The sequence below is a fragment of the Aspergillus tubingensis genome (genome assembly GCF_013340325.1).
Source record: "Aspergillus tubingensis WU-2223L DNA, scaffold_8, whole genome shotgun sequence".
NCBI classification, from domain to species: domain Eukaryota; kingdom Fungi; phylum Ascomycota; class Eurotiomycetes; order Eurotiales; family Aspergillaceae; genus Aspergillus; species Aspergillus tubingensis.
This window is the reverse complement of record NW_023336282.1, coordinates 1368394-1394269: the sequence shown is the minus strand read 5'-3', so window position 1 is coordinate 1394269 and position 25876 is coordinate 1368394. Positions and strand designations below refer to the sequence as shown.

Sequence of the window (25876 nt, the reverse complement as noted above, 5' to 3'; positions counted from 1 at the left end):
ATCAGCTCAACTTATTTCTTGGCGGCATCAGTTGCTCGAGTATACAGCAAAGAGGGGTTACATTCACCTTGGGTATTGAAGGTTATAAAATGTCTAGAAGGCTGTATCTTCCTGACGTGTTCCTCTTCTCAATCATCTTCCTTTCTGCTCTCAAAATCACAAAGCAAGCCGACATTTCTATCATCTTAAATCTTATCCTTACCTTGACCTTCCTATTATATCTATCCAAGACCATATCACCATACAATTCCGCCGACAATATGTCTACCAGTACCTCTGAAAGTGCTTCAAACCTGCCTGTGCCTCCGCGTCAGAATGTAGACGCACACCACCAGGCATGGACCGACTGGGCGAGAAGAGCCCCAGGACAAAAGCTCACCTCGGAGAAAGAGAGACACGCCTTAGCATGCGCGACCGAGATACAGCAAGCTGTGAGAGCTGGCCATATCAAACCCGAACACGCCCGCAAGGCCTACGAAATAGTGATACTGACCGCACATCGCGAGTCGGATTTCAACCCGGGAGCTAAAAACCCCAAAAGCTCGGCCACCGGCATTCTGCAACAAACCAAGCAATTTCATCAGCGGAGTCCGCTGAATCCCGCGAGTGTCCGAAATGTGCCACTCACAACGGAACAGCGCATGAATGTAAAGACGTCTGTTGGGTTCTTCCTCAGGCAGCTCGCACACACCCCCAACTGGCATGAGATGAAGATACAGGATGCGGCGCATCAGGTGCAGAAGTTCCCTCTCAAGGACATGCACCGCTATGCCGACCCCGAGATCACTAGGGAGGCTGTCTGCTTGGGTGGTGCTTTATTTCCCGGACAACCTTCGATGATCAATAACGCGGCTTACTCGGATCAGGAGAAGGCTAAACTCAGTTGTCCCGATCCCAGTCGCTTCGGTTGTCCTGTCGGCACCCCCGATGAGGGCACCCCCGAGCCATCGGAGCAAACAACTGGCGACGGGATCCGGTTCCCCGAGGTTCATTTGCCCTCGGATGTTCCACCTATCGACTTGGGACCAAAAGATCCCATGCCAAAGGAGGCACGCCAAAAATGGGATCACGCGGTAAAGACGGGCAGTATAGATCCCGGGACTGCGATACTCGGAATGGGGGGAGGGGCGGCCCTGGGAGCAGCCACGGCAGGAGGTGTTACTGTCGTCCCAAGTGGTGCAGGACTAGCTCTTTCATTCAACCTCCTTCATCCTGCAGGTCAAATCGGTGCCTTGGTAGGGCTCGGCGTTGCTGGGACGTGGTGGGCATATGATTATTTCACTCGTGACGACGTTGAAACCCAGGGGCCCTCTGAACACCAGAAGAAATGATAGTTTCACTTATCAGTCGTTCATCATCTTTGTGATGTCGTGATGTCAAGGCTGGATTGTTAGGGAGTATGACAGGCAAACGTGGACTAGAAGTGGAGGAACGGGACAGGGAAACATCACTAGTTAGTTAGGGTGCAATTTATTCAGGTTTTTCGCTCAGAGCATTTATTTTCCGCTCACTCCATGCTTAGCGATCCCTTCAGGCCGTTCAAGGTGTGCTCAGGTGTACTCATTTAGCAAAAAGTGGCGAGAGACGAGCACTAAAACAGAAAGCGAAAGTCATCGTCATGGCTTGAAGATCAGTGCATATGCAGCAGCAAATATAGGCTGAAGACCTGAACAAGGTGAGAATAGAGTATGAGGTAGAAAACAGAGTACAGCTAGACTATAATAGTTGAAACATTCAATAAAGATTTCTAGCTGAATACTAGACAGCATGGCCTTGACTATCTGGTTAACAAGGCCTAATAGTGAAATAATATATTGACGTAGTCAACATACCGGTGTAGACTCAGAGTTTGAGAATTATCAGTACCATTCTGGACAATTAGGAAAAAGGTGATAGTCTAAATCCTTGTAGTAAAGATTATGAGGAGAGTTGGGACTTTTCCCGGTGTCTAATGTGAGGGCCTCATGTACTTGCTGATTAGGAGCACGTCTTTAGATGGGTAACTACTCGAGAAAGCTATAATCGAATCTTTCTACAAAACATAGCGCGAGGGAAACAAAAGTTTGCACATCTAACTGGCTTGTCTTCCAGTCAGCTTACGCGTCTAAGGCCCACTATCTCTGTAGATAAGGACCGGTGGGGTGGAAACCACCAGGTTGCCATTTTACGCGCCTGAATATCCGTCACTCATACATACAATTGCTACAAACAAAAATCGGTCTCACCATCATTAACACTGTCTTGCCTGATATGTTTGATCTAGTCACCGCATTCGCAATCTTCGCCCTTGTGCTAGGGGGCCGAGCAGCCTTGGCTTCGCAACGGTCCTTTGGTTTCAGTAGAGGACAGAAGATTGCTTCTTTCTTTTCTCTTATCCTCTATCTCTGCGGTGTCAGTCTTTTTGTGTGGGCACTTCTATGGCGAGGTGTGATGATCTAATATGGTCTCTCCGTATCTGGCTCAACGACTCATCTTGTGGCAGGTCCCATATGCTTGAAGCAAGAACATTTGGGGCACATCTTGGCGCAGATCAAGAAGCTCTATGCTAGCCTTGGTAGAGCTTCTAGTATTCTTTTGTTGGTTTCTGCAGGCCTTTTTGTTCTCGGACTTTGCTTGAAAGTGGCAGTCTTCATTAAGCGATGTACAGTGACTGCCTTCCACCATGACAAGAATTACCATTGACTTTTGGCCACAGATAGCATGGCCCGGAAGGTGTCAGACAGCCGCAAACCGGTCAGGAACTCTAGTGACAAGCAATGAATGAATTCGATGTCCATGCAAAGATGAAGATAAGATATGGAGATAAGGACACTGGGCTTTGGCGGAACTGGGGTTTTCTCAATTGTAGGCAAAGAAATGTGGAAACACACTCAATCGAAGTGGAATAGAAGTAAAGTTCCAATATCCTGGATATTGTAAAATTATAGAAGCACTGATGTCCAACGCAGCTGTCTCGGTCGATAGGGATAGACTGTCAGCTCGGCAGCCAACTGCTAGGATAGTAAGACTAATTAACCCCTAGCAAGAAGACAAAAGCCCGCCAAAATTCTGGTGCCCTCTGGCCATTGCCATGGTTCTTTTGGGAAAGATTTCCAACAATATCGGGTTAACAAAGTCTGACAATGCTTGGTGCTGTTCTCATGACCCCTACCAGCCTTTCCATGTTCTGGCAATCCTCCATGCTGCGTAGGTCTTCGGCATTTGGGTAAAGAGCCGGTATCCAGACCGGCGGAACAAGTATGATTTTGTTCTTGGGGCTTCTTTGACTACCGGTGTTGCAATGGCCAGACTTGTACAGTTCTTTGCCATCACAAACGTGAATTTCATGGTAAGCAAACACGATTCTAATATCTTTCATAATACTATCTCTTTCCATCCTCACCGTGTTTCCCGTGACGAGAGGAAATGCCGGAAAAAGAAAAACAGTCCAAAATCATGAGCCATGATCATGAGCCATGATCAACTGCACTTTAGTACTAAATATCTAGTACAGTTGTTTGTTCCATCTATAGTTATATAATCCCATACTAGAAGCCTCTTGTCGCAGTTCTACCAATATAGTATGTTATACAACGTAGTTCTCTACACTTTTCAGATCACATAACCATCGAAGAATTCAATCATTCGCATTCATCCACTAAAGGAGTATCCACTAAATTAAGGCTCTGATGGTGAGCCATAAAGAGGTCACAAGATATAGCATAGGGTCAGGTGATTAGAAAATTCTTCAGACTGGAGTGAATATCCAGTGTTAATTCACTTCTCACAATCCGCTGTGATAGAAATTTTCCCCAAACTTGATCAGTCTTATACGTCTCAAGAAATCTCATAATATTTCGGCTACGCGTTCTCACCTTGTGTTTCGAAACCTGCGCAGCCTTAGAGACTCAGATACTGCACCTCAATTATTAGTTACCAACCCCTCTTGTCCTGACTTCACCCAATCTGACAAGAACAAGTTCACGCTAAGAAGAGCGCTATTTATCATCAATGTCAATATGCTCGACAGACTACCCCCCGAGGTTCTTCTCATAGCACTGGAAGTAAGTGAATATCTGCGTCTAATGGCCTTAATAGGTCTTTTTTCGAAGCAGGCTGACTTGTCACAGTACATAACACGCCACGATCTCAACAACATATGCCGTGTTTCCAAGCACCTCTACGCTATTGCAGTTCCACTTCTATACAAGTCTGTAACTTTAAGTTCCAATAGACCTGGAATCAGCGAGACATGGCACCATGTTGACTCCCTACTCCGAGCACCTGCTTTCCCAGTTGATTCGCTAGTGCACATGAGAGATATCAAGATTCAGGAAAACCGCTTCTGGCCTTGGTGGGGGTGTCACCACAGCTATACGATATTGGACCAAGACGATCCGGACGATTACAAAGAAGCTAGAATAAGAAGGGATGAAATACGCTATCTGTCTTCCAAGCTACTGCATATGTTTTCAAGATGTGCGGCGGATAGGCTCCAGAAATTCAGGTAAGCTTGTGGTATAGCGCTTGCGCAAAGCAAGACCAGCTAAGAAAGGAAAATTATATTGCAGCTGGGATGTAGGAACATGCTTGCCTAGCGACATTCTTGGTAACTCTGGATATCTTATTCAGAAACAGTGCAAACTTAAAGCTATCCATCTACGAACAGGTAGCTATTGTGCCGCTGGCGGCAGTGATATCTTGCTATCAAAGTTTGCGTGTTTAAGAAGCATCTCATGGCCTGACCTATCTTATAAACATCATGCTCGTGAACTGTGTCTAGCACTGAAGCTGAATGCGTTCCACCTTACTCAAATTGACTTGGGAGTCACGGATGTATCTGGTGATGAAGTAACGCAATCCATACAATCAATGCTTGCCAAAGAGATCTTGGACATGCACGACGGGAGAACAACCTTTCAGTTTCCCGTTCTTCAATAAATTTCATTGTATTACATGGATTTGACACCGATTTCCCATGCACTTTCATCTATCCTCAACATCACCTCACTTCTATCCTTGAGTCTGCGTCTATGCAAATCCTGGGAGTATGCCTTACTCAATTTCCTCAACTCTGGAACCAGAATCGCCTTGAAGTCTTTGCCGCTGGAGACGCATATGAGCCGAGCTGAAGAAGAAAGTGTTCTTGCACTACCAGCTTTTCTTAAGTCATTCGAGGGACTAGAAGAGTTATACATCTCGGTCTGTTGTTTCATAAGCCCAGTCCCTGTGTGGCGTTCTGTCCTTACTCACAAGAAAACATTAAGAAAACTCGTATGCCAGCAATTACACATTGACGGATGCTTTTACGAAGAATATGGTCTGTACTTGGGTGCAACCGGTTTTCTTGAGCAATTGACGGGTGCTGACCAAACTCCATTCGTCGGTCCCAAGCTTGAGTTTTTAGGCATCTCCAGCAATGTTTTCAATACCCTGGTACGCGTCAACTTTATTCGAATTCTTAACTGCTTTTGCAATAATAACTAATACATTGATCATGTTTTAGAAGTCTATTCTGACCTCGCCAGGTCTCAAAGCTAATATTCGTGTTCTCCATCTGAGGCGGTGCGAAGGATATTACGATCAGTCATACTTGATAAACTTAGACTGTTGGGATGATATCAGCGATAAGAAGCTGCCATTGTTTCATCAGTTCCTGACATGGGCCTTTGGACCCGAAGGCCCCCCTGAACTTCAAGCGGTGGGGCATTACGCCTTCGAATTCATGCAGTCTATGAGCGATGTGTTCTACTTTAGAGATGCACAGAACGAGTATGGATTTCGTTGCGTCATTCGGCGCCGCAGGCAACGATTCGATTATAATCGGCAGTATGGTGATGCTTTAGATGCATGTCGGCACGAGGATAGCTTATGGATTGACGGACCGACGGACTGACGGGCTGACGGGCTGATTCGGTAATTTACTTGATGCCTACGGTGTAAAGCCTTTGAGAGGCAGACTCAGATCTGACAATAGTCCTTCTTTTTCTTATCTGGCACAGAAGCTTAGTTGCAGCATCAATACCATTGAGGGTTGAATAAAGCAGAGGGTGTGCAACACAAAACAAATTTCAAATAGTGATCAATATCAGAAACTTTGCTCAGATGCGTTTAGTGGCTATCTATATCTTCTTATTGAGGAACCCTCGGTGGTATCCCACCTGGCGTATTATTTATATTGATGTATACTACAGTTACTACCTCATTTCCCTCTACAAAGGGGTCAATAATTCTATTGTCCGCACATATTCCTGTATTGGATGGAAATTGATCAAGCTTGGGAATAGTGTATGTATCTCATAGCTCTGCTCTATATTGAGTCAAAATGCAACCAATGAAGAGCCAATTATTACCAGTTAGACTTCCATAACTCACAAGGCTATGCGTACGCCTTGCGGGATTTATCCTCCATCCACACAATGGTAAGTGGTGTCTCAGTACAGTACGTGGGGCGTCCAATAAGGTGGCCGCTATTTGAGGATCCCTGTCAGTACCAGGTTGATTCCTGAGAAGACTAGGCTGAGAGGAACGCTTATGGACATCCAGCCGACAGGCAAATCCCCCCTTTCCCCAGGGCTCTTTTCTTCCTCTCCCAAAAGCTCACCAACCTACTACTCAGCGCCAGCTCCAACCTTTGACCTGTGCCTTGTACGATCAATCAAACCGTCGGGTCTCCATCAACCATGACATCTCCTCCTGAGAGCTATAGAAATTTCCATCCACACGGCAGCCGATCAGAGATTCTACTCCTACCCCCGCGCAATGAATTCATGACTTCTCACCCCTGGACAGCAATGTACCTCATCTCGCCACCCCTTCCACGCGGAGTCTCCGCAGTCCAATTCAACATCACGAGCCACGACCAAGGATGGTGCAGCGATAGAAGCCAGGGCATCTGGTCATGGTTCGATGTATCCATCTTGGGCTGCTCTGAGCGAGGTGGTGGTGAAGACTATCCTTCTTCCTTTTTTTCTGACTTGTCGAATCCTTCATATCTCAAGTCTAGACCCGAAGATTTCCGCCAAGTTCTGCAGGACCGGGGGTTGCGTTTCAAGCATATCCCCAAACAAGACCCAGATGCAGATCCAGCCAAGCCGAGGAGTATTGTGAAGCGGGTAGCTTCGAATAAGATCCAGAGGTCCTGGCAACAGCATGTTATATTTTGGAGATTGGAAGATGGTGGTGAGGAAGCTGGGTTCCTGTCTCGTCTTGAAGAAGGGGATCGGTTGGTCGTTTGGGCTCGCACACAGGTATATATATCTATAGTAGTCTTTTGATTGATAGACGATTACGGGTGGTGCTGATTATCATGCTCTGATAGTTTTCTGGATGGATTAACTGTGTGAAAAGTGTGGAGATAAAGGTCTCGGTTGATGAGGTGAGTTGTTTTCAGATCAGATGTGTGGGCATAGTTACGCTATCTGCTGACACTGGTTAATGTATGTAGACGACTCTTAATACCCTTCCTGCAAGCGGTGGTGATTCTGAAACGCGTCAAGGGGACACATTCAATGGTGGTTTGTGAGGGTTAGCTTTGGGCTTCGGGTTCGTATATACCTATGTGCTTATGTTTGTACATCTTGATGATCGCTATATCTACTGGTAAGAATACAATCTACGCGAGATTTGGAATGTTATTTTATGGGGCGCTTTTTTCCGATATTGAAAGTCAGCTGGGCATCATTATGCCGTTACGGATAAGGCGGTAAAGTAGTTAATATGTCCAATTTATCAGTCTGAGTCATTCACTATACATTGAAGCCAAACACAATCCCAAAACCAGTATCCCTAATTCTACAAAAGCCTTCCAAGTCATATAGTCATTCAATGGATCAAAACAAAGCGCTATGTCCTCCTTTTTCTGTCCACCGCAGCTGCATAGCATATGTCAGGGGTGTTCCGTACATCCGACACTTCCTCGATTCTCCAGCAAGGCGTCTCAAGCCAAACTCATCGCCGTACTAATCGGTGCAACATACCACTCCCAATCATTACAACCCGAACCACCATCCTCCGCCGCATCCACCGGCGAGCCCTTCAGCATATCACTATCCCTGGCCTGCCATATCTTCACGATGACAGCTCTCGTCCTTGCCACGTTCGAAACACTCGACTCAGCCATAGCCGCCAACGCACGCAACACCAACGGCCGGCCATATACCACGCTCTCGCCAGTGTCATCGCGCCAGACCTCATCATGAAGCGGGTCCAGCTCAACGGCCGCTACGAAGACAGGCCAGGTCATGCTGACGAGGGAGCCAGAGTCAAGCAGGTGAGATACGAGGCGCAGGATGCGTCGGACGTAGCCGATTACCAGTGGTGTGGAGGGTGATGCGCCGTATAGTGCGCAGTGAAGGTATAGCACGGCTGCTAGGCGTTTCAGTTCAGCGGCGGAGCGGAGGCTTCCGTCGTCGCTATTTTCGTCATCGTCGGTTGTTTCCTGGACGAGTTTCTCGAGTCTGCGGCCTAGGGAGGCGGCGCGGTGGGAGAATGCTTTGCGTGCGGCGTCAGATGTCAGTTGGCGTCTTGTTCGGCTCAATTCTGTGATTGAGGAGAGGATGGAGACTAGCTCCGGGCTACAGCCCATCCAGAGGTCAATGTGGCGGTTGTTTTCTTGCCAGTAATCTGTTCCGAAGAGGACTTCTTCGCCGCAGGCAGTGCGGCCCATGACGTCTTGGAAGGCGAAGAATAGCTCGGCAAAGGCGGAGACGGGGTCGAGGGATTGGCGAGGTCGAGAGGGGATTAGTTGCTGTTGTTGTCGGCGGATGCGAATCAGTTCTTTGGCGCCTTTTAGGTGGATTGTCCAGCGTTGGTCGCAGTTGTCCACAATCTCATAGAGACATAGCATCATCATGATTGCTAGGACCTCAGGGTCTGCGGAGCAGAGGAGTGAGCCTTCGGTTGAGAGGCGATAGCGGAGGCCCCGTAGGGCTTCGGACTTGAGGCGGAGCCCAATCACGCTGTAGGTTGAGTCGAAGCGGGACCAGTGACATGCCCCGAGAGCTTGAATGGCTTTGAAAAGAATGGGAGATGCGGACATGCAGAAGGGAAGGATGATCGAGGCGAAAGGGGAAGATAGCTTCGAGCTAGCGGTGGTCCGGGGACACACTTGTTGGAGATAGTAATCAAAGAGGCGACCCTGATTGGAGTCCGATAGACTGGGGAACATCGACAAAGGCGGGGCCAGGTGCGGGGAGACAAGTGGGACAGGCGAGCAGTAGTCGGAGAGCTCACGTATCGAGGATGGAGACGACAACGACGATGGTGATAAAGACCAGTCTGCATTCTCATCCAACAGGTCATCCAGCGCCGGGCTCTTCCCCTTGTCCCGGACAACAAGGGCATTCAACTCATCACAAGCAACATTAACCTCATAAGGCTGTTCAAAAGTCGACACCCCACTATTGACAAACCCCCACGACTCGATAAGCGGAATAGGACACCATTCCTGATCGCGAAGGAGGAACGCAGCCGAAGACTTTCCAGGAGGAGGAGGAAGTCCGCCGGCAGCCCGAGCCTTACTCCAAACGCCGGCTCTACCAAAAGCCAAGCCGCGGCTAACGAACTCGGACTCCCACTTGAGAACGAGTTGGGTCGAGCATACTAAGCCCTTCTCAAGACATCTGGTGCAGATCGGCTTCTTCAGATCGCAGCGGACTCGACTGGCGCGGCATTCTTTACAGCCACTGCGGCTTCGGGTCTTGACCGGACCCACGCGGTCTGCAGCCTTCTTGCGCGGCATCCGACTAAGGGGAGGGGCGTCTTTACATGGCCGGGCAAAGGTCCAGAGTAATAGAAGGAGGGGGAAACCTTCTGGCTCCGGGTTGCAGGAGCGAAAGAGCAACGACACTCTTCGCTCGGAGGGAGAGGTGCACTCTCGGCGTCGAGGCCACCACCAGCCGTGGCGAGATCACAGCGGACAGCCCCGAACGGTGAACCCAAGAGGGGCAACGGTGGGCTTGAGATGATCCCTGTAATGAGCACTCGGATTGGCCTGGCAAGCTGACCGGATAAGAGCTGCCGTGGCTTAATCTGAAGAAGCTGCGAGGCTTATCGAGACTATGACTAGTGACTTAGTTGGTTATCACAATCCCCGAGGGGATCATGGCGCTGATAGTTAGTTATGACTAATGCCTGACTACACATGGGGTATTTCCGATAACAGGAATTATGCATTATTCCGCTCCGAAGGAGCCTTGATCTATAGGGCAGACCAGCTTTCTGCTAGCTCTTAATGCCGTAAAGTGCGCCCATTTTCCATCAAATGGCCTGCTGGCCCAATGGTAAGGCGCTTGACTACGGATCAAGAGATTGCAGGTTCGAGTCCTGCGTAGGTCATTGGTTATTCTTTCCATCAAGCCCGGGTGGTCTAGTGGTATGATTCTCGCTTAGGGATTTAACCCAAGCATATCTGCGAGAGGTCCCGCGTTCGATCCGCGGCTCGGGCCTTGAAAAAGATAACCTTCATTTTTTTGCTTTATTTCTTTTGTTTTGCTCTTTTTTGTGGAGGGTGAAGGAGGGAGGGGTGGTGTAGGAATGGTTGATTAAGTGGTATTAGCCACTCTGACTAGAATTGCAGAGACATCTAATGACGTAAAAACACATTTCAAATGTTTAGTACAGGATAATAGGTGGGAGTCAGCGGCTACCATAACCAATATCGAAGAATGAATGAGAGCTGGATAAATATATATATATTCTGTACTACCAAGGAGTGGGACAAACTAGCTCAGAACCCAAAGGTGAAAAAATGCTAGCGAGTGCTAGGAGACAGTCTTTGATAATATCTCTGGCCGTCAGTGACTCAGTAAAAGTGCCAATAGACGCGCTATAATTAATAATAATAATAATAATAATAATATATCCTGTACCAGATGGGAGCTTAGGAAGTTTCTGTACAGGACATAGATAGTTCTTCGTGATCGCAAGATTTTCTAAAGTTATGGGACAGACATATCTTGCAGACTATATTTCCTTATACTATGCACGCTTAATCATGATTTTCCATAAGTATCTGCGTCAAGGGTATATATTACCTATATCTTGCTCAATAAATATCTGCATTGCCTCTGGCAGTCTTTCTAGAGGCTCAAACAAAGTTTAACAGAATCAATAAATCAACCCAACGCTTGAAAAAAACCATGTATCGCTTCATAAGTACGGTATACATCCCACACGAGCTTAGCTAACCTTTTCCATCCACCGAATAACCTCTTGTCGTGGCATGATTTGCTTTTATACTCCTCACGACCATGTCGCCGGCCCAAAAGTCTCATTCCCCTTCAACTCCAGCCATGGAGTGCCCTTGCTATCCACCGTCCCATTATTGACTGTGTTACCCCACCAGTTGAAGGTAATCCCCGGGAATGTCAGCGCGAAGAAGATCACAATTGCTCCAACGGCAACTCCTGAATCCAATGCTGCAGACAACACGTAGTTGTACTTGGCCCACCAGTGAGGCTTACGGCCTTTAATGATCTATAGGCGGTCAGAATGTCGCACTTCATCATAACGTGAAGATAGATGATTCACCTTGTTGAAAATCAGACTGACTACAAACGCCGTGGAGTAGTTGATACCCGTCTACCGTCGCAGTTAGCATAGAGAAGCACTCTTGACAAGGGGGTTTTCCATACAGCAGGAGGCAAGTTACCCGTGCCGGCAAAGAAAATCGGCCAGTGGATGGCATCCAGGAATCGGGACTTGGGGTACTTCTTGCGCAAGGCATAGGTGATGATAGGAAGCAGTGCTCCGATCCAGAAAAAGTGCAGAAGACCGGAATAAATCTTTCCGATATTGTATAGCCTGGTAGGTCCAATAGCTGTAGCATTGTCAGTGAACTCCTGCGCAAGCCGATGAGAGCGACAGAGTGGCCATACCTCCCCATAGAACGGCACTGTTGTAGTTGACCCGACCCTGCGGACAGGTAAAGTTGTCCGCTTGGTCCTCCGAGCACACGTCTTGCACATTTCCAAGCATCCAGAGCAGGACTCCGTCTTTTCGAGTCAGCGGTCTGCAGTCAGAAAGTGGATGTATAGAATTCACTCACTCTGCGTCAAAGTTCCCAGAATGCAAGCAACCAGCTGGGCAACGAAAAGAGTTCGCCGCGGGATCTTCATGTACATTCCAAGCTACAGATATTCATCAACAGGAGACACTTATCAAATAGATCCGGAGGCCCAACCAACCTTCATGTCTGCGCCGTAATACATGGCTTGGCTCAGCCCAGTGTACGCATAAAACTATCATTTGTCAGTCATAACTTCGCAGATGAGATGTCCTGACCTGAGATCTCACCTTGAATATCAAAAGAACGAGCGGTTTCCCTTTCAGCAGATAGCCGGATACGATCTCTCCCAGAACGGTCAGACAATTGCTGTTAAGGTTTGCCACGGCATATACTGTTCCGACTGGTATCACATAAATCGCTGCCAGAGCCAACGTGATAAACAAGCCCCAGAAGGGAAGCCCCGTATGCCAGACATACTGCGTCATGATCGCAAGGGCAACGATAACAACCTTTACTGTTAGCTTGTTCAAATCAGAGGGAAGTAAGACTTACAGTCAAGGCACCGTACCACCACCATGGTACATCGGGGTACTGGGAAAGTAGCCTGGCGTGGATGTCCTTTTTATTCTCTCCCCGGAAAGTCTGAATTATATCTTTCGTATGATAGAGAAGTACGTGCGTGATCAAACACGTCAGGACTGCAAAACCGACTCCGTAACTCAAGGAGAAGGTCACTGGTAAGAAAAGGGGGCTATACGCTTTGTACTTGTCTTCATCAAAGACTCCTTCGCTGTTCAGGATACGACTCGAGTCGTAAATACCTCCCGTATTGTCATATGCATCAGAGCTCGTGAGAGGGAGGTACGCTGTATACCACGTGTTGGCGTAGTAAAGGATTGGGGCCGCCACGGCGTATATCAGAAACCATCCCGCAAAGACATTGGCCTGCGCCCAGTACGGAATGGTCAAGGGAGATGTGTTATACGCAATTTGGCTCCAATCAAATGTTGTTGGCATATATCCCAGACCCGTGGTCATACCGAAGAGATTGTTGACGACCTTATTGTCTAGATATCATGTTAGCTGTGAATAATCTTTTGTGGGCCAGGAATTATCCCAACATACTAGGAGCTGCCCAGCAAATAAACGCAAAGGTACTCAGTCCAGTAAAAATATATCCAGGGAACCAATACCAGCAGAAACTTCCAATGCAGACAATAAGGAAGAACCGGTATCGCGAGATTTTCCAGCCGTCGGCGATTGGGTTTGCTCCACTGTGCAGTGTTTGAAAGAGGGCTGCGTTTGCCAGTGTCGAAGGCCAAATCTGAGCGGATCTGGTTAGTGTAGATCTTCCCAAAGTTTGTCCTCCCCACACTTACCATTTGAGGCGGCTCAATGATGTATCTGTATGACAGCCCAGCAAGCCCAAGACCAAATAACTGCATCGACAGCGATAGCAAGATCTGATATCCTACGGGCGTTGACATCTTGAGATACACCTTTTGTGCTTGGATAATCGCGCTCGCCTATCACATGTGTCAGTGTCTCTAATCTATTCTGGCCACTCTGTGACTTGATACAACTCACCCAAGATTGGTTGAAACTGAGGTTAGACATGATCGTAATCACTGCGTGCTCCTTGATATTGAAGTGGTGGTCCGGATTGATGTCCAAGTCCCAGCGCCCAAACAAGCGCACCTTCATGATAGGCAGGGCTTTGGCAAAGAAACATCCCACGGGGTAACTAAGCAGCTGCGCTACCAATGAAGTAATTGTCACACTAGGATATCGCATAGAGAAGAATTGATTGACGCCTGTACCAAGCTTTGAATAGAGTCAGTGTGCTAGATACAATTATATGTCTCTTGGGTACCTACGAGGGTGAAGACAACCCCCAAAAACCACATCCGAAATGTGTTAACTGGTAACGTAGGGTCATCGGTGTTTGGAACATTGGCTCGCACTTCCAGGTATGGAGAGTTGTCCGAGTCGATAGTATATTCGACATTGCTGCTGTCGCCAAGGGCAATATCTAGGGCATCTGCACTGGCCACGGGCTTCTTGGAAATGCCGTCGTCGCGCAATGTAGGGTCCCCCGCATATTCCTCAACGTCTGCATCGTGCGAGGTCTCTGACATATAGCGAGCCATGACACTGCTATCAGGCACTCAGAGGTTGCCTGGTCCCTTGAAGAATGAGATTTGAAAGGGTTCAAGAGACTGTTCCCGATGCCACGGGGAAGCATGGCAAGAAAACCATAGTGGCCATTCCTCCCTTTTTATAACGGGATACTGCCGGCTTGGCTTCTTCCGGCATATCATATCAACGGACTTTCATGTCGCTGTGTTGATAGGGCCCGAGGGCAGCGACGAGATAGAGTATACAATGTACGGTAGGTTATCCCAATAGAACATTCTGTCTGGTTGCAAAGGCTGGAGACCAAGAACACGGCGAATGAAGAAGTAGATATGCGGCAACGACTGCTATTGGACCCATGACAAGCTCAAGGCAAGCCACAAGACGATTGTACGGGTGGGGGAATAATAAGGTAAGGTCCAAGCGAACGAATAGCCGGTATGCACCTAGTGGCTAAGACTATGTTGCGACCAGCCCAAAGTCTGGTCATTCTGGTGCTATCTCGCATTTAGGCTAATGCAGCCCTCTGTTCCATCCGCCAGTATCTAGCATAATTTCGTGGCGATGATTCGACATGCCAACTACCGGCAGGGAGGGGGCTCTCGGTCTTGCTCCGCAGACACTTCGGATTGGTTGGCCGACGTCGGCGGAGTGGCGGGCCATTCAAGCACGCAAAGATAAAGCTAGGATTGAGCTTTGGTGGGCCAGGATAAGACGCGTTGGACAGTGCACGCGGGGGGAGATTTTGTATTTGTCGGTCCCATAGGGTAACCGGGCGGTCGCTACCGCTCGATAACCACCGCGTGGACCTTCCTGCCTATCGGTGGGTAAGACAAGCCCGACATCTGATGATTCATTGCCCTGGTCGTCGCCATTGTAGTACTGTAGTATAAAGGCCACGTCTCATATATCCTTCATAGGATCCTCTTATCCCGTCAACGAGTTGCTTCACTTGGAAAGCTGTGCAGGTCAAAAGTCATCCAATTGGTGCGGCATAGCGATCTCTTTTTCAACACCCTATCCAACATCGTTGACCGCGCCCAAAATACATCGCAATGGCAATCACCAAATCTTCCTCCATTTTGATTGTTGGTGCGGGCACCTGGGGCTGCTCTACTGCCCTACACCTGGCTCGCAGGGGCTACACCAATGTGACTGTCCTGGATCCTTACCCTGTCCCCTCCGCTATTTCTGCAGGAAACGACGTCAACAAAGTCATTTCTTCCGGCCAATACAGCAACAGAAAAGATGAGATTGAGGTGAACGAACTCCTGGGAGAACAAGCGTTCCAAGGATGGAAGAACGACCCTCTCTTCCAGCCCTACTACCACGATGTCGGCCTCCTCATGTCGGCGTGCACATCAGCTGGCCTGGACCGCCTTGGTGTCCGAGTAAGGCCCGAAGCCGACCCGAACTTGGTGGAGATGTCGCGGCCAGAACAATTTCGTGATCTTGCTCCTGCTGTGCTCAAGGGAGATTTCCCTGGGTGGAAGGGTTACTTTCTTCGCTCCGGTGCCGGCTGGGCTCATGCCCGGAATGCTCTCGTCGCTGCCGCCAGGGAAGCACAGAGACTTGGTGTCAAGTTCGTTGCTGGTTCACCGGCAGGCAGAGTCATCACCCTTATTTTCGAGAACAATGATGTGAAAGGTGCCGTTACTGCCGATGGCAAAATCTGGCGTGCGGAGCAGACGATCCTGTGTGCTGGTGCAAGTGCCGGGCAGTTCTTGGACTTCAAGGACCAGCTGCGCCCAACTGCTTGGACGCTTGTACATATCGCTCTGAAGCCTGAGGAGCGCGCACAATACAAGAACATGCCCGTCATCTTCAATATTGAAAAGGGCTTCTTCTTTGAGCCGGATGAGGAGCGCGGGGAGATCAAGATCTGCGATGAGCATCCCGGATATACAAACATGGTCCGATCACAAGATGGGAAGCTGCAAAGTCTTCCCTTCGAGAAGACACAAGTGCCCCTGGAGTCCGAGAAGAGAGTTCGCGCTCTTCTCAGAGAAACTGTGCCTCAATTGGCAGACCGTCCGTTCAGCTTCGCGAGAATCTGCTGGTGTGCAGACACCGCGAACCGCGAATTCATCATTGACCGTCACCCACAGCACAAATCACTGATTCTGGGATGTGGTGCTTCTGGCAGAGGTAAGACGCCACGCCATGGCCCCAAACAAGATGCGTTCTCATTACTAACGCGCACCTTTAATAGGCTACAAATACCTACCGTCCATCGGGAGTCTGATTGTCGATGCCATGGAGGGTAAAGTTCCTCAGAAGGTCCACGATCTCATCAAATGGAGCCCAGAGATTGCTTCGGATAGAAACTGGAGCGACACTCTGGGACGATTTGGAGGCCCCAACAAGGTGATGGACTTCCACGATGTCAAGGAATGGACCAGTGTACAGCATAGGGACATTTCCAAATTGTAAGAATAGGTATGAGTAATGAATATCCAAAATTGACAACATTGAGCGCACAATACAATAAAATCTCTACTATAAGGGCGAGCGTCCAAAGTAACGGTACATCAACAACACAAAAATCTAGGGTATCACAGAAAGAAACAGGATGGTGAAAATGTGGCAAATGACATCTACCTCTAGGAGGATGTAGATTCTGCAAGTTGATATGACTCTCGAGCATCCCACTGACGCGCAACAGATGCTGAGCCCGGAAGCTGCTGTTCCTCATCACCAGGCAGTTTGGAGAATCCATCTGGTCCGATGATATCGTCTCTCCCATATGGGCAGTCGCAGGTTACTGACCGAAGCGCTGGATAATAGCGTCGGTACGAGAAATAGGCTACCATCATCCCAAGTAGCGATCCACAAGTAACATCATATACATCGTGGCGGTAGTCGTCCAGGCGAGAGATAGCAACTAACAAAGCGCAGAGAAGGGGAGCAAATGCCACGAGGCAGCGACAGAGGTCGGTCCTCGGTCTGAACACGTGCATTTGACCGGAAAGGAACCTGGGTAAGCGATTAGCGTTGTTCTATGTGTTGTCGCGACATACAAGCTTACAGTGACATATAACCGAGCCCACCAAATGAGAAGCTACTGTGGCCACTGGGGAAACTCCTCCATCCTTCTTGGAGGATGTGCTCGTTGGTTTGAGTGCACACCGTCCATGAGACCAGCAAGTCCTTGGGGGTCCCTTTTCTTGGTAGACAGCGAGAAATTAGATCAGGGCGAGGTCGGCCAGCGGCATTCTTGATAATGTCGGTAATAAGGCTCGTTAGCATAAGCGCGATGAGGAAGCCCAGCAAGGTCACTTGGACCTTGTGAGGATAGGGACGGAACACGGCTGCCCAGGCGAGGAGGACGAGGAACGGAATGACGCCAGCATAAATGATAGACCAAACTGTAAATCGATAGTAAGCATCGAGGTAAATTCGGCGTTGCTGGGGCAGGGTGCAGTATCTCACCGACTGGAACTCTCTCCACAACAGCGAAGGGATACTGGATACTTTTATTATCGAGGGAGAACATGCGATGAAATGGGGTCGCAAATATCTGAATCTGCAAGGAACGTTCTTATTAGTGCATTAACCACACGAGAGGCAGGTCTGAAGGCGTACCAGTATCCAAGCAGCTACAATGCACGCCAGCGCGACAGCGTCGACGACCGGGTACGAGCGCTGATACAAGCGGGACATTGTGCTAGTTGCTTCTCTCACAGGAGAGCGGGGGCTTGCTGAGCCAGCAGCAAGTCCACTGCGAGGCATTTTGTGGCGCTCAGTTCGAATCTACAGCACTCATGAGAAACCAGCGAAGAGTCAGCGCCTGGCTGGATAGAGAGGTGGGAAGTTGCGCAACGGAGGCCGTAGTTGGTGGATGGTGAACAAGAGCAAGTGGCCGCCTGGCATGAGCACGGGCCAACAACACCGGACTTCTCCGCATTGCGCCGACTCGACTGTCCACATTCTTTCCTGCATTCACCTCTTGATCTCGTGTCCGTCGCGTGCTACCAACTACCAACTACCCCGACTTAATTATCGCACCATAGCTGTCAATTCCACGAGAATATCATGGCCGACGCCGCACAACAACGGACGCTCGCGACTGCCTTTGCCCCGCCGCCTCCGCTATGGAAACACTTCACGCCCGATAATCTGAAGAGGCTCGAGGAGGTCAAGAAAGAGGCATCCAAAGGCGAGGACGGAAAACCGCAGAAAAAGAAGTGGTCACCTGCCCAATTGCGCGCTCTCGATCTGCCACCAGAGCTTCGGCTTCTCGTCCCACCAGCGATCCCTGACTCCGGTCATTACAGCGTGTTCGGAGAGCTTCAGAACGTAAGTTTTTGATCATTGCCTCGCTGTAACTTTGCTAATTACACATCACCACAGCTTTCAACTGCTTTACCGTCCCTGAAAGATCAAGGCATCACCCAGCTGTACCCGTCCTCGTCTCCGGCAGATACCGACCGTCAATCGCCCTCGGAGCCATCCCGGCCGCTCAACCACGCATACTACCTCCTCAAAATAAGCAAATCTCTCCTTCTAAACTTTCTCGAATTTGTCGGCGTTCTATCCGTATCTCCGGAGCAGTTTGAATCCAAAGTGGAGGACCTGCGCAACCTCTTCATCAACGCACACCATCTCCTGAACTTGTACAGACCACACCAAGCTAGGGAATCCCTAATCATGATGATGGAAGAGCAATTGAGTCGAACCAAGGAAGAAATTCAGCAGATGGACAAACTGAAAGCCGAGATCACGGGTGTTCTAGAACGGTTGGAAGCAGATGGCAACGCTGCGCAGTCACATCCCCAGCAGACCGATGAGGACGGTGAAAAGGATTCGGAAACAAGTCAAAAGACCATCGAAGACGCACGGTTAATATGGGATCTCCTGGACGGGAAGATTGAGGGTTGAAGGTCGCGAGTGCCGATAACCTCATGCTCATCCGGAAACCACCAACAAGAGAGCCATTAGCTTCTGCTACATCACCTGCCAATCTACAGCCAAGTTGCAGATCAGGACCATGTCAGTACTCGTGGAAATATGACCGAATTGCGAAATTTACGAGCTATACGTCTATACTGTCGCGACCAAGTCTGGACTGAGTCCGCTCAACAAAGATCGGCAATCAAGCCAAATACAGGCAAACACAGTCCACAGTGACCAATGCCCAAGCATCCAAACATTACATACGCGCTTCACGGGCACCACAGACCGGAAAGCATCCACTTTTCGATACCCATAAATTCCACAATGCGGTCGGGAACAACATGGTTCCGTGAAGATCACGTGTGGCGCTAACGGCACGCGTTTAAATTCTCACCAAATTTTCTCCCGCAACTTTTCTTCACGCATTCAACAACGAAGATTCGACAATGGCCAAGCAAGTTCTTTGAGGACTGAGCGGTATTGGAAAGCTTAATGATGCTTCACATGCTACTCAACCTTTAGGTCCAGCTTATGGCTCAATTGACATTCACAAGAGTATTGGTAAGTCGAGCAATATGTCTCCTGCTTTGGCTTATATGATGATTTGCGTATTATCTTTGTTTCAACCCCATCTGAAAGTACAAATTTGTACTCTTTGATTATAACTGCGCATATAATATCTGAAATAAGCTTTACTGCTTTTTGTTGCTTTGCTTGCAATCACAAAAGAATGTTTGAACTGTCTTGCTGACTTTGTTCAAGATCTAGGTTTCTACTCTGTTACTATTATGATAGTTTACATCAATATATTATTTCTTGAAACCAAAATCCTTCTCGTAAACAAGTGTAAAAATCCTCTATGTTTTAGCCAATCGCATCCGTTTACCGATAATCCATAGCACCCCCAATGTTGAATCCCTCGTTGGGCGCTCTGAAAATTCATCCCTTCCAAAACAATATAACCAAACGCCAATTCTTCTAGTACCTGTATATACCCTGTAACCCAATAAATAAACCCCCAATGTAGATCCATGCTTAACCAGAACGCTCATGCCACGCTTTCTCAATCGCACAACTAGCCAGTCTATACAACTCAGCCACAAAATCCGCAATCATCTTGATATGCACGATTTCATTGACCGAGGACGGTTGGCGCAGGAATATCCTTTCCAACATACTCATCGCTGTTTTGAGTAGGCCGAGATCTTTGGTGGCCTGGGGGTCGGAGGGGTTTTGGAGGATGTTGCAAAAGATGGCTAGCAGGGCGGACATGGGGTAGAAGATGAGGGTCCTGAATACATCGTTGTTAGTAAAGGGTATTGGTGAAGAGGTTTGGTGGGGGGAAGAGGAACGTACCAGAATATACCATCAATCAGAACATGTTCTGATGCTTGCAGGTAGAGTAGTGTTGAACGACTGGCTTCAACGGACAGAGCTAAGCTGGAGTTGACGCCGTGCATGATTCCACCTTCTTCCTTAGACCAGTCCCTGCATCGGCCACTGGCTTGGTGGATGATTGTCATGCAAAGATGGTAGTTTAGTCGCAGTATGACGGAATGCATGTTGGCGTTTGGGTCGGGGGTTTCTTTAACAAAGGATAATGTAGGTCGCCATGCTAGAGGTATCGACAGTCTCCATTTTTCGAGCTCGTCGTCCAGTTCGCGGATTTCCTTCAGGATCTCGGCGTCCGTTTTCTTCAGACCTTTGAAGGAGTACAGGGCGTTGTAGGCTCGAGCCTTGATTATACTCAGGCGGATGTCCACTGGGAAGACTGGATCTTCGGGCATGTCTTCTGGAGGTATTTGCCGGCAGTCGAGCGGAAATTTGAACAGATTCTCACTGTAACTGGCGGGTATTGTTAAGTCACAGTTATCTTCCGTAAATAGCTGGGGCTGTCCAGTCCGAAGGGACACATCTTTTTCAATGGTGTAACCAAGCCAGAAGAGATATCGGATTTGTCTCTGTGACCTCATGGCGATCTCGTTTTGCGGCGTCTCCGGATCTTCTGGCATTGAACTAGTAGTGTGTCCACCCAATATGAAAACCATGCGTGCTGCAATTGAACCGTAGTAGCTGGCTGACTGTAAGTTGCCGGTTACAAGCTCGAAGAGTGCCTATCAATGAAGTCAGCGAATGAGAAAGTATGTTTAGAGACTTGGGATATGTGGTCTTTGTATAAGAATAGCGCAACCGACATCGATGGGCACAGAGGCCAAGCGGGATTAAAGGATTAGGACTCACCATCATTGATATCACCTGTAGCCCCTCCACCGAAGCAGACTCTTGCAAAACCTGAGGCACTAAGCATTGTGCTCTCGTGAAGTAGGTCTCACTGTTAAGAGGGGCAAGCTTTCGGAACTCATGCTCGAATTCAAGAGGTGGTACTAGAGAGGTAAAGGCAGCAAAGGCAAGCACACATGCCTTGGTGCTCACTTTTCCATACGGAAGCCTGGTTCGTGGTTGCTGATAAGCATTCTCAATAGTCTCCTTGAAAAGGACAGGATCCACAACTGGAAATATACGCCTTACGAAGGACATACAAAACAGCCTGAAGTAAGTGTCTATAACGTTTCGATCAGGCAGCTCGAATGCGCTTTCGGGATGGGGATTCATCGCCAGCGCATTGGATGTTAATGCCCGTTGTCTTTCCCACGGCGGCTTGTTGGAACTGACTAACTTGCTGAGCGCAATATTCTGTCCAGTCCGTGATTGAACCCATTGTTTGCCCTCTGGGAGCAGTAACGGAATGCCTGTGAACAGGTTGATGCATCCCAACTCGCGACCTGCGAAATGTAGAGGTACCGAAGAAGAACCCGACTTCTCATTGAAAGTCGAAGATTCTCTCGAAAAGTCGTGGGTGTATTCAGAAGAACGCGACCCTATAGGAGACTCATGAAAATCGATACTAGGTGGTGTTGCAGAAGGAGCTGTGTATGTTAGTAGATGGAGATTAGACGTTGACTCGGCATACTGACTAGGCTCCTTGAGAAGGTTCTCCGTAAGGAACTTTTCTATGCGCTCAATACGCTCGGCCAGCCCGGGCGTTTCTTTCTCTCTAGATCAAAATACACTGTCAGATGAGGCTCCAGCTACTATATTCTTTAGTAGGAGACAAGAGTTATACCCTTTTGCATCACTCTTGGCTTTCCGCTTCCGAGTAATGACCCGGTTAAAGGTACATGGAATGTCATGATGACTGCACCAATTACACTGAGGCACAGCTGCATCACATTTGATCTACAGATGGTCAAAAAGTTACTCTGAAGCACGCTCAGAGAGCAAAACCGACCTTTCTTTTGTAGCATGAATCGCAGGCCCTCGATATACGCTTCCTATGCTTCTGGGAGTCATCTTCCGACCTTTCAGCAGGTGCCGGAGAGTGATACATGTTATGTGACGTCCGCAAGGAACATATATGCCGTAGTAGATCAGTAGTCTTCAAAGGAGAAGGCAATAGCAAGGAGATAGGAAGCTGACGGATGTGCCGAAGGCGAAAAGCTTCCGACCCGCTGACAAACACGCAACTGTGGGCCGGAATTATCTGGTTAGTAAGCGGACGTAAGGATGGTCTAGACCCAAATCTTCCGACAAGAATAGCAACCAGTAATCTACTCAACGTTGCAAATTTCATTTCACGTCACTCATAAATTCGTAAGTCCTAACTAAATAGTCATGTTATACACAAAGAATAGAACTGCACTGGATCTACCAGTAGATCAGTGCAACCGTCTTCACAGGCAACATTAGGCCTCTATCACCGCCTGCTCCTCCTCACGCAACAGGTCTGCCTCGATAGCACGTCTACGAGCCTGTTCTGCTTCGCTCGAGTTATCCTTGAAGACCTGATCCATCTCTTCCAGAGACCTGCCCTTAGTCTCAGGGACGAAGAAGAGTGTCCATACGAAGGCCAGCGAACAGAAGACTGCAAAGAATACGTAGGCGCCGTATCCGGTATCTTCAACAAGCGGCGGTGTGATCAAGCCCTATTAGACATTCTTATTAGTGCTGCGCTGTATATTGCTGTTAATTCAGGGTTAACTCACAATAATAAAGTTGTTCAGCCAGTTAGAGCAGGTCGAAAGGGCCACACCCTTGGCACGGAGAGAAGAAGGAAACACCTCTGCGATGAGTTAGACAAGAGTGGCATTCCAACATTCAATGGGGGCAGATACTTACCAGCTGGCAGCGCCCATCCTACTGGACCCCATGAGCCACCAAAAGCAACCATATACAAAAGTAGAAGAGCGACACTGGCCCAACCCGGTGCGCGGTGTGCGGGCCAGTTGTCGGAGTAGAGGCTAACCAAGACGGCCACGATGATATGGCAGATTGCCATGATAGCTACACCCCAAAGTAGAAGAGCCCGGCGACCGAATTTATCCATGGTGGAAATACTGGTGATCACACCCACCAGCTGTCCCACGTTCACGATACCCGCCATCAGAAGTTGCATGCTGTAGTCCAACCCCATAGTCTCGAACAGTGTGGGTGCGTAGTATATGAGGGCATTGATTCCAACGAACTATCACCAGACTGTTAGTTGCTTTCTGGGATGATTTTCTGAGACATCTTGTTGCTCACCTGTTGGAAGAACATCATCATGACACCAATGTGCGTCCTCCGCCAGCAACCCTTTTTGAAGCAATCGGCCCAGCATGCCAGATCGAGCAAGATTGCGTTCTTGATTCCACCACCCTGCAGATTTGGGTGCTTTTCTGCGTTGAGTTCCTGATGAAAGCGAACCTCGGCTTTGATGTCCAGAAGCTCCTGTCTGACGCGCTTATCGGATGGAGGCAACTGACGCAGCTTCGACAGACTCTGCAGAGCCTCCTGGACCCTTCCTTTGGCAACAAGCCATCTTGGAGAGAAAGGCAGTACAATAACACCCGCCGATAAGATGAAACCCGGGATCAACTGCAGCAGGAAGGGAAGGCGCCATGCCCACTCTCCAGACATGTATCTAGTGCCATAGGTAATCCAGTATGCAATGACGATTCCAAGAACGATGAACAGCTCTTCCATAACCAGAAGCGTACCACGGCACTCGGGAGGACCTATTGAAAATACAGGTCAGCTGACGCTCATTGTACAAGTCATGTAACCAGCCCGGTATAGAACAGTCATAATACTCACTAATTTCGGAGATATACAGGGGAGCCACCATTGACAGCATACCAATCCCCACACCACCAATCAGTCGTGCGACAGTCAACATGGCATAGTCGACCGCTGCTGTCTGCAATACTGATCCAACCGTGAAAATGCAAACTGCGACGATGATCGAATAACGGCGAGAGATTTTGTCCGCGATCCAACCCTGGTTCATGGCACCAAGGAATGCTCCTAGCTCGATCATCGCTGTCATCAAACCTTTCCAAAAGCCGGAGTTCACCTCGGGGAAACGCTCCAAGAATTGGTCCATGACCAGGATGACCGAGACTACACCTTGATCATACCCAAATGTGAGACCTCCCAGCGTCGAGCAAGCGGCACACATAAGGACGAACGGGTTTGCTATGAGTCCCCTAATACCTGGGGGGCCATAAGGTTCCCTTTCGGGGAGAGGGTCCTCTGCATGGTGAGCAATGCCCCCTTGGATGGAAGAACGACCATCCGGGGACAGCTCCTTTGCGGGATCTATAGGCTTCTTATCCATCATGCAATGGGAAAGAGGGATAGAAAAAAGGAGGAGAGATAATTGATTCAAGGAGAAGGGATGGGTGTAGGCCCAGCTTGATCGCAAAAGCGACGCCTGTTGTCGCTATTGAGATAGCACGTGAGTTGATTTACAATTGATTTACCAAGAAAGCAAAGAGGAGACGCGAGTTACACCGCAGCTTATATAGATACATCAATTGACTACAGTTAATCCAGCCAGCCAACCAGAAGGAACCAGATGCCCAAGGAAATCCAGAGGCCGGGAAGCGACATGATTCGCAGCAGACAGCACGGTAGGATTCGGACGATTCCATAGCCATGAAGCAGAAGGGGGGAGAAGAAAAGAACCCTAAGCTGCGATCTGCAGGCCAATGTCGAATCGTAGTGTCTGGGTGAAAGTGGGCCGGCGGGCGGAGACCGTCAGGGAAGTGTGAGAAGTGGAGGTGGTGAGGCCAAACTGTGGTCCGCTTTAGCGTATCGCAGTCACCCTGGTTCGAATCCACTAGAAAAGCGCAGGCATGGGATGGAACTACATGGAAAACCGGTTTGGTCTTTAGAGAGCGAACAGCTTCTAATTCAGAGGATATATAGCCAATTTGACAAGCCCACCAAGAATATAACCTTGCTTGTCATTCCTGATACTCTGTGTCTCTAGATATTCGTTTGGTTTCCCAATTGAGGAAAGCAGGACATCCCGTGACGGCAACACGTGCGGACATCACCATCTCGCATTCCGGCCAGATGAGCGAATTGACGAAAGTCTCACTCTGTCTCACCCAGTTTTAGTGTCGGAGTAAAGCCGTCCTGTCTGGGACGCGGTTGTCTCCCAGCTACTACTTACTACTGTGGTACGGAGTACAAACCCCAGGATTACCTTTAGGATGGCTCCGCATCCGCATGGCTACAGGCCCGCTATTAAACGCATGGTCGAATGAGCTGAACGCATGAGACTGCCCCAATATATGCTCGATAAGACACCCCATGTCCTCGTCATCATACTTCAACAGCCGTGGATCATATACTGACATCTTCATGGATGATGCCTCTTCAGTCTGCCAATCACAAGGTTTTCTGGGATGTCCGAAAGCGGGTGCAGGAGGTGCCGCAGGAGCTACTTACTACTTTACTCAGTACTACATCATCTTGAACGGCGGAATGCGGCAATCGAAGCGGAAGCCATCAGGTCGAAAGCCGATC

At 48.8% G+C, this 25876-nt stretch overlaps 9 protein-coding genes and 2 non-coding genes across 11 annotated transcripts; 6 read left to right on the top strand and 5 right to left on the bottom strand.

Moving 5' to 3' along the window:
• Nucleotides 1-260: 260 nt before the first annotated feature.
• Nucleotides 261-1331, top strand: AtWU_06814 (uncharacterized protein; the record flags this gene model as incomplete). The annotated part of the gene is made up of 1 exon (XM_035501923.1): nucleotides 261-1331. One exon carries the CDS (start codon nucleotides 261-263, stop codon nucleotides 1329-1331), a length of 1071 nt encoding a protein of 356 aa, XP_035357816.1.
• Nucleotides 1332-6773: 5442 nt separating this feature from the next.
• AtWU_06813 (CHAT domain-containing protein) lies at nucleotides 6774-7504 on the top strand (the record flags this gene model as incomplete). The annotated part of the gene is made up of 3 exons (XM_035501922.1): nucleotides 6774-7229; nucleotides 7301-7357; nucleotides 7427-7504. The coding sequence occupies 3 exons, from the start codon at nucleotides 6774-6776 to the stop codon at nucleotides 7502-7504; spliced, it is 591 nt and encodes a 196-aa protein (XP_035357815.1).
• A 414-nt stretch (nucleotides 7505-7918) lies between these two features.
• On the bottom strand, nucleotides 7919-9721 carry AtWU_06812 (Zn(II)2Cys6 transcription factor; the record flags this gene model as incomplete). Its single annotated transcript, XM_035501921.1, has 1 exon — nucleotides 7919-9721. The coding sequence occupies one exon, from the start codon at nucleotides 9719-9721 to the stop codon at nucleotides 7919-7921; it is 1803 nt and encodes a 600-aa protein (XP_035357814.1).
• A 524-nt stretch (nucleotides 9722-10245) lies between these two features.
• On the top strand, nucleotides 10246-10317 carry AtWU_t179. Its single transcript has one exon. It is a non-coding gene; the product is annotated as a tRNA-Arg (tRNA).
• Nucleotides 10318-10337: 20 nt separating this feature from the next.
• On the top strand, nucleotides 10338-10427 carry AtWU_t178. Its single transcript is given in 2 exon segments — nucleotides 10338-10373; nucleotides 10392-10427. It is a non-coding gene; the product is annotated as a tRNA-Pro (tRNA).
• Nucleotides 10428-11223: 796 nt separating this feature from the next.
• optE (small oligopeptide transporter, OPT family) lies at nucleotides 11224-14139 on the bottom strand (the record flags this gene model as incomplete). The annotated part of the gene is made up of 12 exons (XM_035501920.1): nucleotides 11224-11457; nucleotides 11512-11562; nucleotides 11616-11800; nucleotides 11859-11975; nucleotides 12029-12110; nucleotides 12168-12221; nucleotides 12277-12498; nucleotides 12542-13056; nucleotides 13115-13313; nucleotides 13369-13515; nucleotides 13577-13813; nucleotides 13867-14139. 12 exons carry the CDS (start codon nucleotides 14137-14139, stop codon nucleotides 11224-11226), a joined length of 2316 nt encoding a protein of 771 aa, XP_035357813.1.
• Nucleotides 14140-15180: 1041 nt separating this feature from the next.
• On the top strand, nucleotides 15181-16558 carry AtWU_06810 (NAD(P)/FAD-dependent oxidoreductase; the record flags this gene model as incomplete). Its single annotated transcript, XM_035501919.1, has 2 exons — nucleotides 15181-16273; nucleotides 16338-16558. 2 exons carry the CDS (start codon nucleotides 15181-15183, stop codon nucleotides 16556-16558), a joined length of 1314 nt encoding a protein of 437 aa, XP_035357812.1.
• A 170-nt stretch (nucleotides 16559-16728) lies between these two features.
• Nucleotides 16729-17857, bottom strand: AtWU_06809 (phosphatase PAP2 family protein; the record flags this gene model as incomplete). The annotated part of the gene is made up of 4 exons (XM_035501918.1): nucleotides 16729-17101; nucleotides 17154-17493; nucleotides 17558-17651; nucleotides 17711-17857. The coding sequence occupies 4 exons, from the start codon at nucleotides 17855-17857 to the stop codon at nucleotides 16729-16731; spliced, it is 954 nt and encodes a 317-aa protein (XP_035357811.1).
• Nucleotides 17858-18160: 303 nt separating this feature from the next.
• Nucleotides 18161-19006, top strand: med7 (mediator complex subunit MED7; the record flags this gene model as incomplete). The annotated part of the gene is made up of 2 exons (XM_035501917.1): nucleotides 18161-18424; nucleotides 18479-19006. 2 exons carry the CDS (start codon nucleotides 18161-18163, stop codon nucleotides 19004-19006), a joined length of 792 nt encoding a protein of 263 aa, XP_035357810.1.
• A 1050-nt stretch (nucleotides 19007-20056) lies between these two features.
• AtWU_06807 (putative C6 transcription factor) lies at nucleotides 20057-22409 on the bottom strand (the record flags this gene model as incomplete). The annotated part of the gene is made up of 6 exons (XM_035501916.1): nucleotides 20057-20312; nucleotides 20378-21135; nucleotides 21263-21948; nucleotides 21997-22076; nucleotides 22146-22258; nucleotides 22311-22409. 6 exons carry the CDS (start codon nucleotides 22407-22409, stop codon nucleotides 20057-20059), a joined length of 1992 nt encoding a protein of 663 aa, XP_035357809.1.
• Nucleotides 22410-22764: 355 nt separating this feature from the next.
• On the bottom strand, nucleotides 22765-24677 carry AtWU_06806 (sugar porter family MFS transporter; the record flags this gene model as incomplete). The annotated part of the gene is made up of 5 exons (XM_035501915.1): nucleotides 22765-23004; nucleotides 23065-23141; nucleotides 23198-23543; nucleotides 23603-24075; nucleotides 24155-24677. The coding sequence occupies 5 exons, from the start codon at nucleotides 24675-24677 to the stop codon at nucleotides 22765-22767; spliced, it is 1659 nt and encodes a 552-aa protein (XP_035357808.1).
• Between the last annotated feature and the right edge of the window lie 1199 nt (nucleotides 24678-25876).